The 12,511-nt window shown below is 39.7% G+C and overlaps 1 protein-coding gene across 9 annotated transcripts in view; it reads left to right on the plus strand.

The window, feature by feature from the left end:
- MYO1D (myosin ID) overlaps positions 1–12,511 on the plus strand; it is a 383,024-nt gene that overhangs the window by 126,099 nt on the left and 244,414 nt on the right. For 8 of the 9 annotated variants that reach the window (XM_055101291.2, XM_063599124.1, XM_034942108.3 and 5 more), the window contains exons 12-14: positions 855–925; positions 4,556–4,630; positions 11,445–11,577. In XM_055101291.2, coding sequence (XP_054957266.1) covers positions 855–925; positions 4,556–4,630; positions 11,445–11,577 — 279 coding nt within the window. Of the gene's footprint in view, positions 1–854; positions 926–4,151; positions 4,320–4,555; positions 4,631–11,444; positions 11,578–12,511 lie in introns of those variants that run through there. The other variant, XR_008621644.2, reaches the window with a different exon arrangement.

The raw sequence follows: 12,511 nt of genomic DNA on the forward strand, positions 1-12,511 counted from the left end.
CCTTCAGTATGGTCCTCCTTAAGTCCTCCTTCAGTATGGTCCTCCTTAAGGAGGAGAAAGAAACTCTATCAGTCAGGGTAGGCTGGACTGCATGAAGATAGTAGCTAAATTTTGTTTGGTTTGGTTTGGTTTTTGAGACAGGGTCTCGCTGTATTGCCCAGGCTGGAGTACAGTGGCCCAATCTTGGCTCACTGCAGTCTCTGCCTTCCATGGTCAGGTGATTCTCCCATCTCAGCCTCCCGACTAGGTGGGACTACAGATGCATACCACCACGCCTAATTTTTGTATTTTTAGTAGAGACAGGGTTTCACCATGTTGCCCAGGCTGGTCTTGAACTACTGGGCTCAAGCAATCTGCCTGCCTCAGCCTCCCAAAGTGCTGGGATTACAGGCCTGAGCCACCATGCCTAGGCTGTAGCCAAGATTAAAGTGTCATAAGATAGTAGAAGTCTATGTCTCTCTCAGGGACCCAAACTTCCTCTATCTTCTGACTATTCCATGCCTTAGGGACTACCCTCTGCATCCAACTAGTGGGAGGAGAGAAGAAAGCACAGAGGGGAATCATTCACTTTTCACCAGTTTGGGCCTAGAACAGCCACACTTTACCTCCATTGCCCAGAACTTGGTTACTTGGCCATATCCAGCTGTAAGAGTGGTCAGGAAATGTAGTCTAGCTGTGTGGATTTCTAGTGAAAGTTTAGTCTTTATAATACATAAGCCATATTTTTAAATCAAGCCCCACACAATGTGATGTCATAATTTGTGATATTATCATCATTTCATATTAAGCTGGAATATATTTTTAGCAAAGCAAAAATGTCTGTTTTCAAAATAATATCCTTCTTGATTTCTTAGCTCTGTGCCTCAGACAAAATTCTGGAGTTTGATCGAGATTTTCGAATTCGACATTATGCAGGCGATGTAGTGTGAGTATCTTACCTTAGTACCTACCATGATTTGCATGCCGCCTCACTTTAGAAAATACAACCAGGAAAAATGTAAATTGGTTTTTTATATTCATTTGCATGTTTTGGTCATTTGATATGTCAATATATTTTAATTTGTTCAACTTAAAAATGGCATAGCTTCATTCATTCCTTGCTTTTCAACCGTTTATTGAGCACACACTACTTGCCCATGTACATTTCATACAGTTCCTGGCATAGTTCGTGTTCAGTAAGAATCAGCTGGCGGGTCAATAAATCATGGAAGTATATTAAGAACTGGGATAGAAAGATGGATAAGATGGTCTTTGCCCTAAAGAACCAACAGTTTAGTGAAGAGTATAGGCATGTACGTCCATCAAAGGTCACTATAATGAAGAATGGAAACAGTTAAACTAGAGAAGCACAGGCATTATAGGAGCAGTGAGTAGGAATAATTAACCCACTGAGAGGGGTATAGAGAGGTCTTGCTGGAGGAAGTGGTATCCAAATTGAGTCCTAAAAGTAAAAGAGGGTTAGTCAGGGGAATGAATTAGGAAGAGGGGAGAGAAAAGGGAAAGCTTTCCAAGTAGAAGAAACAGTAGGCATAAAAAGGCCCCTAGGTGAGAATAACTCCTGTACATGAAGATCTGCAAATAGTTGGGTAACTGCATAAGCAAAAACAATTTTTGCTACATTATTTTCCAAATATTATTTTAAAAAGTAAAACTCTTACTAGCCGTATTTTTATTAACAATACAATAAAGTAGAAATTGATCAGAAAGTATAACTAAAAATTATAACTACCTTAGTACATTAGGTTCCAAGGGCTGCTGTAACAAATTAACCACAATCGGTGGCTTAAGTCAACAAAAACTTACTCTTTCACAGTTCTGGAGTTCAAAAGTTCAAAATCAAGATGTCAGCAGGGCCACACTCTCTCTGGAGGTTCCTGTAGAGAGGAGTCTGTTCCTTTTTCCAGCTTCTAGTAGCACTGGACATTCCTTGGCTTGTAGCTGCATCACTCCAGTCACATTGCCCTCCTCTTTGTGTGTCTGTGTTAACTGTCCCTCTGTGTCTATCTTTTTTTTTTCTTTTTTTTGAGATGGAGTCTCGCTCTGTCACCCAGGCTGGAGTGCAGTGGTGCGATCTCAGCTCACTGCAACCTCCGCCTCCCAGGCCCAAGCAAGTCTCCTGTCTCAGCCTCCTGAGTAGCTGGGATTACAGGCGCATACCACCATGCCTGGCTAATTTTTGTATTTTTAGTGGAGATGGGGTTTCACCATGTTGGCCAGGCTGGTTTCGAACTCCTGACCTCAATTGATCTGCCCGCCTTGGCCTCCCAAAGTGCTAGGATTACAGTCATGAGCCACCGAGCCTGGCCGCTCTGCCTCTATTTTAAAGTGACATTTGATATGGTATGTAGGGCCCATCTGAATAATGTAGGACGAGCTTCTCCTCTCAAGATCATTAATCACATATTTTATGATATAAGGTAACATTCCCAGGTTCCAGGGAATTTGATGTGAAACTTTTGTTGGGGCTGCATTTCTTAGCCTACTATATTTATTATGCCTTTACTGTCCACTGAACACTGCTCCTCATCTTTTAGAACTCTTTTTCTTAGTTTTTACATTAGGAATTCTTTACATGTAATGCATTGCAGGAAGAGATTAAACAAAAAAAGGTAAATGATCTTCTCTATAAATGCCGAAAAGATGTTTGAAGAAATTTTAATAGCTGTTCCTGATTTAAATTAAAATTCTAGGACCATAAAATAATATGGCTCAAAATTATCACACCATCTGTCAAACTAACCATTAGTGATGGAATGGCACCATTTTCCACTTTTTCTGGTCCTGTTCCCAGGTTCCATAATACTGAAGAGGGAAGATCCAGTACTATACAAATATCTCCCACTAAGAATCCAAGCCTCACAGGGTACTTTCATACCACTCAGAATGACGCAAATGCAGAGCTGGATAGAGGCCTTAGAGATGACCTAGACCAGCCACTTCGTTTTACAGATGAAGAAACTTATGCAGAATGAGTAAAGTTCTTACGCAATGCCACATAGCAAATTTACAGAAGAACTGAGACAATAACTAGGTTTCTAGACTCCTAGTCTAGAACTTCAACTAACCCTTTTGAGGGATATTCAATGCTTCAGACTTCCTCTTCTTAAACTCTTCAATCCTTTTCTGGATTTTTACTGAGTATCTTCTATGTGCTCAATACTTCATAAGGTATGGTCTCTGCCCACAAAGAGTTTGCCATGTAAGATACATACGTATATACATATATGTATGGTTGTATGTGTTCTTATTTATACACATGTAAACACGCATATATACACATAAACATTTATATACATGTATACAGTAACAGTGGTCTAAAATAATTGCCATATGAGTAATAGCAATTACTCATTTGGAATTTAGAGTAAGGAAATACTTCCAGGTTTGTGTGATAAACCCAGGAAGGCTGATGCTGGTCTTTGAATGCTAGGAATTATTCTTATAGGAAGAAGTGGGAAGGGTGCTACAAAATATTCAGGAAATAGCAACTAGGTCCATCTGATTGGAGTGTATCCTTTTTTGTAGCACAGAGAAGTAGAACTATCTGGAAGAGTAGCTTGAGATCAAATCACAAAGGTTCAGTCAAAAGTGACTTGAAAGTATTAAGAAGACCTAGGTCAGGGCAGGCAAGGAAATAATTTTGGGTATGGTAACCTTGAAGTACCCATGGGCAGCACAGCCTGAAGGAACTTTCTTGCAGGATTAAATATGTAAGGCAAGGAATCCGGGTTAGAGATCTGAGAATTGCCTATACTGATCTGATTGTCAAGGGAGAAAACAGGCACGAGAGCAGAACTGTAAGGTGTAGCTGTGTCTAAAGTTCCTATTTGCTTAATCTCCTAGCCTCTGCCTTAGTCACCCAGAGTCGTCAATTACTTTTATAACCCCAAAAATGAATTCACTCCTCCTAGAGTCCATGCCAGTCACTGGAGTAGTACAGTTCTATTCCTACTCTTCTCAACAACTGCAATCTTAGCTGGACTTTCAAGACCTTACTCATCTCCCTTCCAAACCATCTATACTGGCCTCCTCATTCTCTCTCCAGAGCACCATGCATGTGCCTGCTTTCGTCACTCCATTTGATCTGTTTCCCTGTGTGATCTGCCTGCCTTTTTCTCCTCTGCTTATCCAATTATTACCATCCTTTGCAGTTCTTCTTGGATTCTTTTATCCTACCCTCAACATTGAGTGAACCTTAGGCAAGTCACTTGACCTCCCTACGGATGAGACTGTTAGTTCCTGTATGTTGCTGTTTTGCTTTTATCTTAGGAATGCTGGATGATAAATACAGCTATCTTTTAAAAAGTCATCTTCTTGAGGTAAGCAATAAACCAGTAGGGAATTATCATCTTAATCATAATAGTACTGATGAAAATTCCCTTCTATTTAGTAGGTAAATTTGGTATCCTTTAATACAGAACAAGATGAACAATATCAGCTTTTAGATTATTGATTGCATAATTAACGGTGGAAAGGCTTGTTGCCTCCTGGAAAAACTTAAATGTGGCTCTTGCTTGGTAAATAATACATGTTTTCTGTGATTTTTCCCTGTTAGCTATTCTGTCATTGGTTTTATTGACAAAAATAAAGATACTTTATTTCAAGATTTCAAGCGCCTTATGTATAACAGGTAAGATTGAAATTTTATTAACTCTAGATTAAGCTCATTGACATATGTAATATATGCACATGGTTATATTTATATGCAATTTTAAGAGTTTCTGGCACATTTTCTTGTTCTGCTTTATCAGACTTAATAAATAGCATATAACTAACTTGATGATAAAATCTATAAATTTTGGGCAGGGACCTGCTAATAATATGATTTGCTTTGATTTCCCTTGGGTTGCCTCAGCTTCTGTGCTCACTGCTGCCAGCCTTCCAGCATCCCCTACCAGTATACTCAGCAGTCCTCAGGCCGGGCCGGTGTGATGAAGAAGTGTCAGGTGACATCTGGCCCAGCTAGAAGTTTTGCATACTCAGATTCCCATTGTAGTGTCTTCACCCCCAAATAAGAGACCGCTCTGATATCAGAGTGGCATCTAGTGTCAGTGAGCCCTGATAGTGACTGAGCAGACAGAATCTTCTCACAAACCAACAAAATGTGGAAAAGTTACGGCAAAATAAAACTAGGCAAATGATAACAAGTTTAAATCCAGTATGGATACTTTAAAAAGAAGGTCCATGAAGAAGAAAGAGGATTCCTGGTCATCTTTCTATGGGTTAAAGAACTGTATTCACTCATTTGTTAAGTCTGCTTAGTCAGTTGCTCAGTAGATTATCAAAAATGTATTGAGTATCTTTGAGGCACACTTTCTTCTATGTTCTGGGATACAGCTGTGAAAAAATGTAGGCAAAGTCCCTGGCCTCATGGAGATTATAGTCTAGTAAAGGTGACAGTTAATAAACAAGGAAACAACTTTCAGTTTGTGACAAGTGCTGTGCAGAAAAATAAGGTAACAGATTGAAGGGTACAGATGAGGAGGGGCTGGGAAGGAATTATAGATAGGGTAGTCAGAAAAGGCCTCTTATAGAGGTGACATTTCAGCAGAGACCTGAATTAAGTGAAGGAGGGAGCCATGCTGGAGGAAGAGCATTCCAGGCAGAGAGAAAAGCTAGTACCAAGGCCACAAGGTGGGAATGAGCTTGAGTGTATTGACAGCAAGGCCATTGTGGCTGAAAACAGAATGAGGGATGGAAAGAGTGACTTTAGAAAGGTAGGTAGAGCCTGGATCATAAAGAGCCTGAGTCCACGTAAGAAGAAAGTATGAAGGGAAGCGTTGGAATTTATGATGTGATGTGATGTGATTTATGTTTTAAAGATATCACTGCTGCTACTACTATGTAAAATGCACACAGTAAGGGACAAGCATGGAAATAGACAGTAAAGGAGGCGATTTTAATAATGCAGGCTGAGGCTGGGTGCAGTGGCTCACACCTGTAATCCCAGCACTTTGGGAGCCTGAGGCGGGCAGATCACAAGGTCAGGAGATTGAAACCATCCTGGCTAACATGGTGAAACCCCGTCTCTACTAAAAATATGAAAAACTTAGCCGGATGTGGCGGTGAGTGCCTGTAGTCCCAGCTACTCAGGAGGCTGAGGCAGGAGAATGGCATGAACCTGGGAGGCGGAGCTTGCAGTGAGCCGAGATCGCGCCACTGCACTCCAGCCTGGGCGACAGAGTGAGACTCTGTCTCAAAATAATAATAATAATAACAATAATAATAATAATGCAGGCTGAGGCCTGGGTGGTAGTGACGGAGATAATGAAAAGGGGTCAGATTGGGTGATATTTTGAAAGTAGAGTTGGCAAGATTTGCTGGTAGAGACAATGTGTGGTGTGAGAGGAAGACAAATCAAAGGTGATACCTGAGCCTGATAGGAGAAGACAAGAGGAAACGCTAATTGGTTCAGGGAAATTAAGAGTTTTGTTTTGGATATGTTATGTCTAAAGTGCATTTTGGATACCCAATTAAAAGTGCCAAATCAGCAATTGCAACTATGCATCTGGATCTCAGGGGAAAGGTGGGGCTAGAGATATAAATTCACAGTCATCAGTGTATTGATTGTATTTAAAGCCATAGACTAGATGAGAGTATCTAGGGAGTGAGCGTAGATTTAAAAAGAGAAGAGGTTAAAAAGACTAATTCCTGAGACACTGTAACATATAGAGACAAACGAGGAAAGAGGAACTAGCAAAGGAAACTGAGAGCATGCCAGTGAGGAAGGAAGTAAACAAGGAATCTGGTGTCACAGAGGCCAAGCCAAGAAAAAATGTTTAAAGAAGAAAAAAACGATACACTACATCAAATCTTGTCAAAAGCAGGAGTGATGAGAGGACCAAGATTGACCATTGGATTTGCTAACGCCAAGGTCAGTGGGACTCTTGACAACACTGGTTTCCATGTAGCATTGAAGACAAATATCTCATTGATGTGAGCTCAAGGGAATACAGGAAATGAGAATATAGAGACATTGTGTTTAAACTGTTCTTTCAAGAATTGTTATCAAATGATTCATCTGTGTGGATGTTGAAGCCACCAAGATTAATGATGGCACTATCATCAGTAGAAAGTTACAGAGACAGGAATGTGAGAGAGGATCCTTGGAAGAACTGGGCATGGGGAAAAGGGACTTTCAGAAGGGAATTTCAATGCTTAATTTATCAGGTAAGGTACATTCATTTTGAGGGACAAATGACAGAGTCCAGCATTTCTCTGTGCAGAAAATGTTAAAAGCTCAACTTAGAAAAAACAGCCTTATTTGGCCAGTAGTACCATCAGGGTGTGTTGCCAGTCTCTGTACCAAGAGGCTGCACGAGGTGATGTTTGTTAACTTTGTGAATGTACCATGGCCCGGAGGTTCAGCTGCTGAGAACAGCTTCACCTTTCAGTGGTGAACTAATATAGCCCAGGCTCTCCAGGCCAGTGTAGAAACCAAACAGCATGTGGATTTATTTCTAGTGGAAAATCTAACAGTAACATGGAATGGAATACAGTTGTCCCGAAGTATCCTTGGGGGATTAATTCCATCTGGTACCCTCCTCCACTGAAGATACCAAAATCCATACATGTTCAAGTCCCTTATATAAAATGGTGTAGTATTTACATATAACCTACACACATCCTCCCAGATACTTTAAATCATGTCTAGATTACTTATAAAACCTACTGAAATGTAAGTGCTATGTAAATAGTTGTTGTATTGTTTAGAGAATAATGACCCCTCAAAAAAGTCTGTACATGTCTAGCACAGGCACAACCATCTTTAAAAAAAAATTTTTTTTTAATTTACTTTTTTTTTTTTTTTTGAGACGGAGTCTCACTCTGTCGCCCAGGCTGTAGTGCAGTGGCACGGCTCGGCTCACTGCAAGCTCCGCCTCCCGGGTTCACGCCATTCTCCTACCTCAGCCTCCTGAGTAGCTGGGACTACAGGCGCCCACCACCACGCCCGGCTAATTTTTTGTATTTTTAGTAGAGACGGGGTTTCACCGTGTTAGCCAGGATGGTCTCGATCTCCTGACCTCGTGATCCGCCCGCCTTGGCCTCCCAAAGTGAAAAATATTTTCTATCCATGGTATATGTTGAATGTGGAAGCCATGGATATGGAGAGCCAACTGTAATTGTGTTCATGTAACAGGCTGTTTTTCCCTATTGGAAAACCTGCTTGGGAAGTCAAATAGCAGTGAGAACTCTGATTCATTATTACCCATGGAATCCAGAATGCTTAGTTGCCTGGTAAGCACAGAATCAGAACAAAGGAACTTAGATAAACCCAACAAATAAAGGCATCAGGCTAAGATGAATCCATTTCACAATAGGAATAGTTTTGCCAAAGGGGTGAAAGATTGAAAGTCTATTAAATGCAGCATATTGTGTATATTCCATAATAGGAAAGGCCTTGCCCGTGAGATGGGAAGTCTTGACTTTTTTTTTTTTTTGGATAAAACCATCCTCCTAGATGGTATTGGAATGAGCCACCTTCATCTCTGGACACTATTTGATGCTTCCATGGCTAATAACCTTCCAAAATTTGAATCCATTTTTTCTTTGTATATGTTAATATAATGATTTTTCTTTTCTTTCTTTTTTTTTTTTTTTTTTAGAAGTGGTATCCCAGTCGCCCAGCCTGGAGCACAGTGATGTGATCATAGCTCACTGTAACCCTGAACTCCTGGGCTCAATGATTCTCCCAACTCTGCCTCCCCAGTAACTGGGGGTACAGGCATGCACCACTACACCCAGCAATATAATTATATTTAAGCAATGTTCCTTGGATTCTAGTTCTGTAGACCTTGATAATATACACACATGTATGCATGCATGTATGTGTGTGTCTGTGTCTGTGTGTGTCTGTGTAAATGGAGGGAGGAAGGGAGCAAGCATTTTGCATTCCAAGTGCACAAACTTTTACTCTTTACTGCTGTCTTGTTAGCCAGATGAGATCTGCCTTACCTATTATACATACTGGGTCTCTGGAGGAGCTTCCCTTTTAAGATAAGGGTTCTGGTATTTAAAATATGTTGAAAACTGTTTTGTTAATATTACATTCAGGCTGGGCATGGTGGCTGACACCTGTAATCCCAGCACTTTGGGAGGCTGAGGTGGGAGAATCGCTTGAGCCCAGGAGTTTGAGACCAGCCTGGACAACATAGGGAGACCATTCTACAAAAAATTAAAAAGTTAGCCAGGCATGGTGGCATGTGCCTGTAGTCCCAGCTACTTGGGAGATTGAAGTGGAGTATCACTTGAGCCTGGAAGGTCGAGGCTGCAGTGAGCTATCATCTCACCACTGCACTCCAGCCTAGGTGACAGAGTGAGACCCTGTCTCAGAAAAACAAAAATATTACAGTCATGACTTGGCCTGAAAGTTCTTTCTCTTTAAAATGACTCCCTACAACTGTTTGGATTCATTTTGTATCAATTCTGCTATTTAACATATTATCTTATTTCCTTCATTTCCAACCTTTACAGTGTAGTACAGGAATAGTCTCCAAATATGGCCAACAGTGAGTAAGGTAGACAAAGAATTTGGAGTAGAAACTGCATAGACCAAACACCAGTGACTAAAAGACACAGTCTTTTAACATGTGTCAGAATTTTCAAAGTACACAAAGTGCAATTTTCTACTTTCTGAAAATTCTATTCAGTAAATGTTAAAATGGCATTCAGGCACCATGTGCACTGTAAGTTGAGATCGTTGCCTTAAATTATTTCTGTGCTAAAGATAAGAATGAAAAAGTTAAGGAAAAACAATATACATCTATGTAGTCATTTTGATATAAGTGTACAAATGGAAAATTATGGAATAGGACTAGAAAGTAATGAAACTGGGTTCATAAGCCACAGGTTATTGCAGCATTTTGTAGCCACTTTGACAGTAGTTGGCACTGCTTGCTGGTGATGGTGGGGGCTGGGAGTGTTGCTCTGTCTGTGTTCACAGACCCAGTCAATCCACACATTACCATTTATCTTCTTCGCTCTACGCTCATCTGCTCTTTCATCTTGCAGCTATTATTTTGAGCACCTACATACAGAAATATTCTGAGTGCTTTGGGGATCCAACTCAATTTTTAAAATTTTATATGAGGGAAAAAAAGTGGGTAAAATGTTAGCAGTAGTAAGAGCAATTAGCAATGAATGCTAATGTTAATTATTTTCTCTTCTCAACCCCTAATTTTTTTTATTATACTTTTAGTTCTAGGGTACATGTGCACAGCGTGCAGGTTTGTTACATATGTATACATGTGCCATGTTGGTGTGCTGCACCCATTAACTCGTCATTTACATTAGGTATATCTCCTAATGCTATCTCTCCCCCTCCCCCCACCCCATGACAGGCCCTGGTGTGTGACGTTCCCCTTCCTCTGTCCAAGTGTTCTCATTGTTCAATTCCCACCTATGAGTGAGAACATGTGATGTTTGGTTTTTTGTCCTTGCGATAGTTTGCTAAGAATGATGGTTTCCAGCTTCATCCATGTTCCTACAAAGGACATGAACTCATCCTTTTTTATGGCTGCATAGTATTCCATGGTGTATATGTGCCACATTTTCTTAATCCAGTCTATCATCGATGGACATTTGGGTTGCTCAACCCCCAATTTTTTAAGAAAAGTTTTTTTCTGATAAAAGTTTCTAGGAAGCAAGCAACATTTTGAGTTCCAACTGCTTTAATAACATCAAAAGCACCCAAAATGAAACCAGAAAAAAAATGACAGTTGAGATCACTACACGTTTTTAAAAATATCTCCACAGAGCAAAATTATGAATATACAATTTTAACCTGAAAATTGGCCTGAAATGCATTTTTAGAATTGGATTGCAACCGTCCTAATGTCACATCCATAAAATATTGTAACTGCCAATGCTACCTACAAATTTGTTCACAATTTGAACTGTAGTAAAGGGATTTACTAGGGACAATATAAAAATGGTTATTTTATATTCCTACCTGTGTTTTTTTTTAAAGAGCAGGCTTTCTGTAGTGTTACCTGTTCTATTAATATATAAATTATTTGCTTTAATTCAAAGATATTGCCACTTTTATGTTTTCTGCTGTGACATTGAGGATCATTTTTCTACTAGTGGTTTGTCCTCATTTTCTAACCATCACAAAAATGAATTTGTTTTATATATGTATTGTAAGAGCCATATTGACCATTTGAGGGTCCTAGGTAGGTATAATAAGGATGTCACTTTAAAGAAGTTTAAATAATTTTTAAAATATGCTATAGTTTGGAAAAACATCTCAATTTGCATTGCAGTATCAGTCATTATTCTTGTAGCATAATTTTCTGGATGGAATCATCTTTCTAATTAGGCCTTGTGAGTTGAATCTGTAGTCCAATTATGATTCTCAGGATACATTTCAGCAGAATTGCTTATCAGTTTTTATCCAGCTTATTTGAATGTGACATTTGAATTGTTTTTTCTGTGCTTCTCAGTTCAAATCCTGTGCTCAAGAATATGTGGCCTGAAGGCAAACTGAGCATTACAGAGGTGACCAAGCGACCTCTGACTGCTGCTACCTTGTTTAAGAATTCTATGATTGCTCTAGTAGACAACCTTGCATCAAAGGTAATTATTTTCTTTTCTAAATATCCATTTTAACTCATAGATTTCCTCTTGATGTATTATAAAGAATGTATATATGATTTGCTTTTTAGGTAATCATATGTAGATTGAAGAATATGTATAAAGTGAATGTTATAATAGAATTTTTATTCCTGCATTTTAAAAAATCTCACCTCAGTGGAATGATTGTTTGTGTCCTAGATTAGTATCTGTCTTGAATTTGAGCTTTTTATTCTACTGTCATGGTCAAGGGAAAAATCTTGGATTTGAAAAATATATAAGGCACAGCATGCCCAGCAAAAGGAACTTTAGCGCTGTGCTGGAAACAGGACCTGGCCAAAATAAATAAGTAAAGTCTTGAATTAAGTTGTAAAATGTACCATTTATATATTGTGTTTGAGTACAAAGTGGCCAGAGAGTTTTAAGAGGAAATTTAGGATGCAAGTATTGTCCTTAGGCTGTTTTAAATAATTGAAATATAAAGATGTATTGGCCTGGGTGTTGTGGCTTATGCCTGTAATCCCAGCACTTTGGGAGGCCAAGGCGGGAGGATCACTTGAGACCAGCCTGGACAATATAGTGAGACCTCTTTTCTACAAAAAGTTAAAAAATTAGACAGGCATGGTGGCATGCACCCACAGTCCCAGCTACTCAGGAGGCTGAGGTGGGAGGATCACTGGAGACCAGCCTGGGCAATATAATGAGACCTCCTCTACAAAAAGTCACAAAATTAGCCAGGCATGGTGGCACATGCCTGTGGTCCCAGCTACTCTGGAGGCTAAGGTGGGAGGATCGCTTGAGCCTGGGAGGCAGAGGTTGCAGTGAGCCAAGATCACACCACTACACTCCAGTCTGGGTGACAGAGCAGGACCTTGTCTCAAAAAAAAAAAAAAAAAAAAAAGATGTATTATTGACAATTATTTGTGTTTTTTATTGT

This window comes from Pan paniscus, chromosome 19 (genome assembly GCF_029289425.2).
Source record: "Pan paniscus chromosome 19, NHGRI_mPanPan1-v2.0_pri, whole genome shotgun sequence".
Classification (NCBI taxonomy): Eukaryota; Metazoa; Chordata; class Mammalia; order Primates; family Hominidae; genus Pan; species Pan paniscus.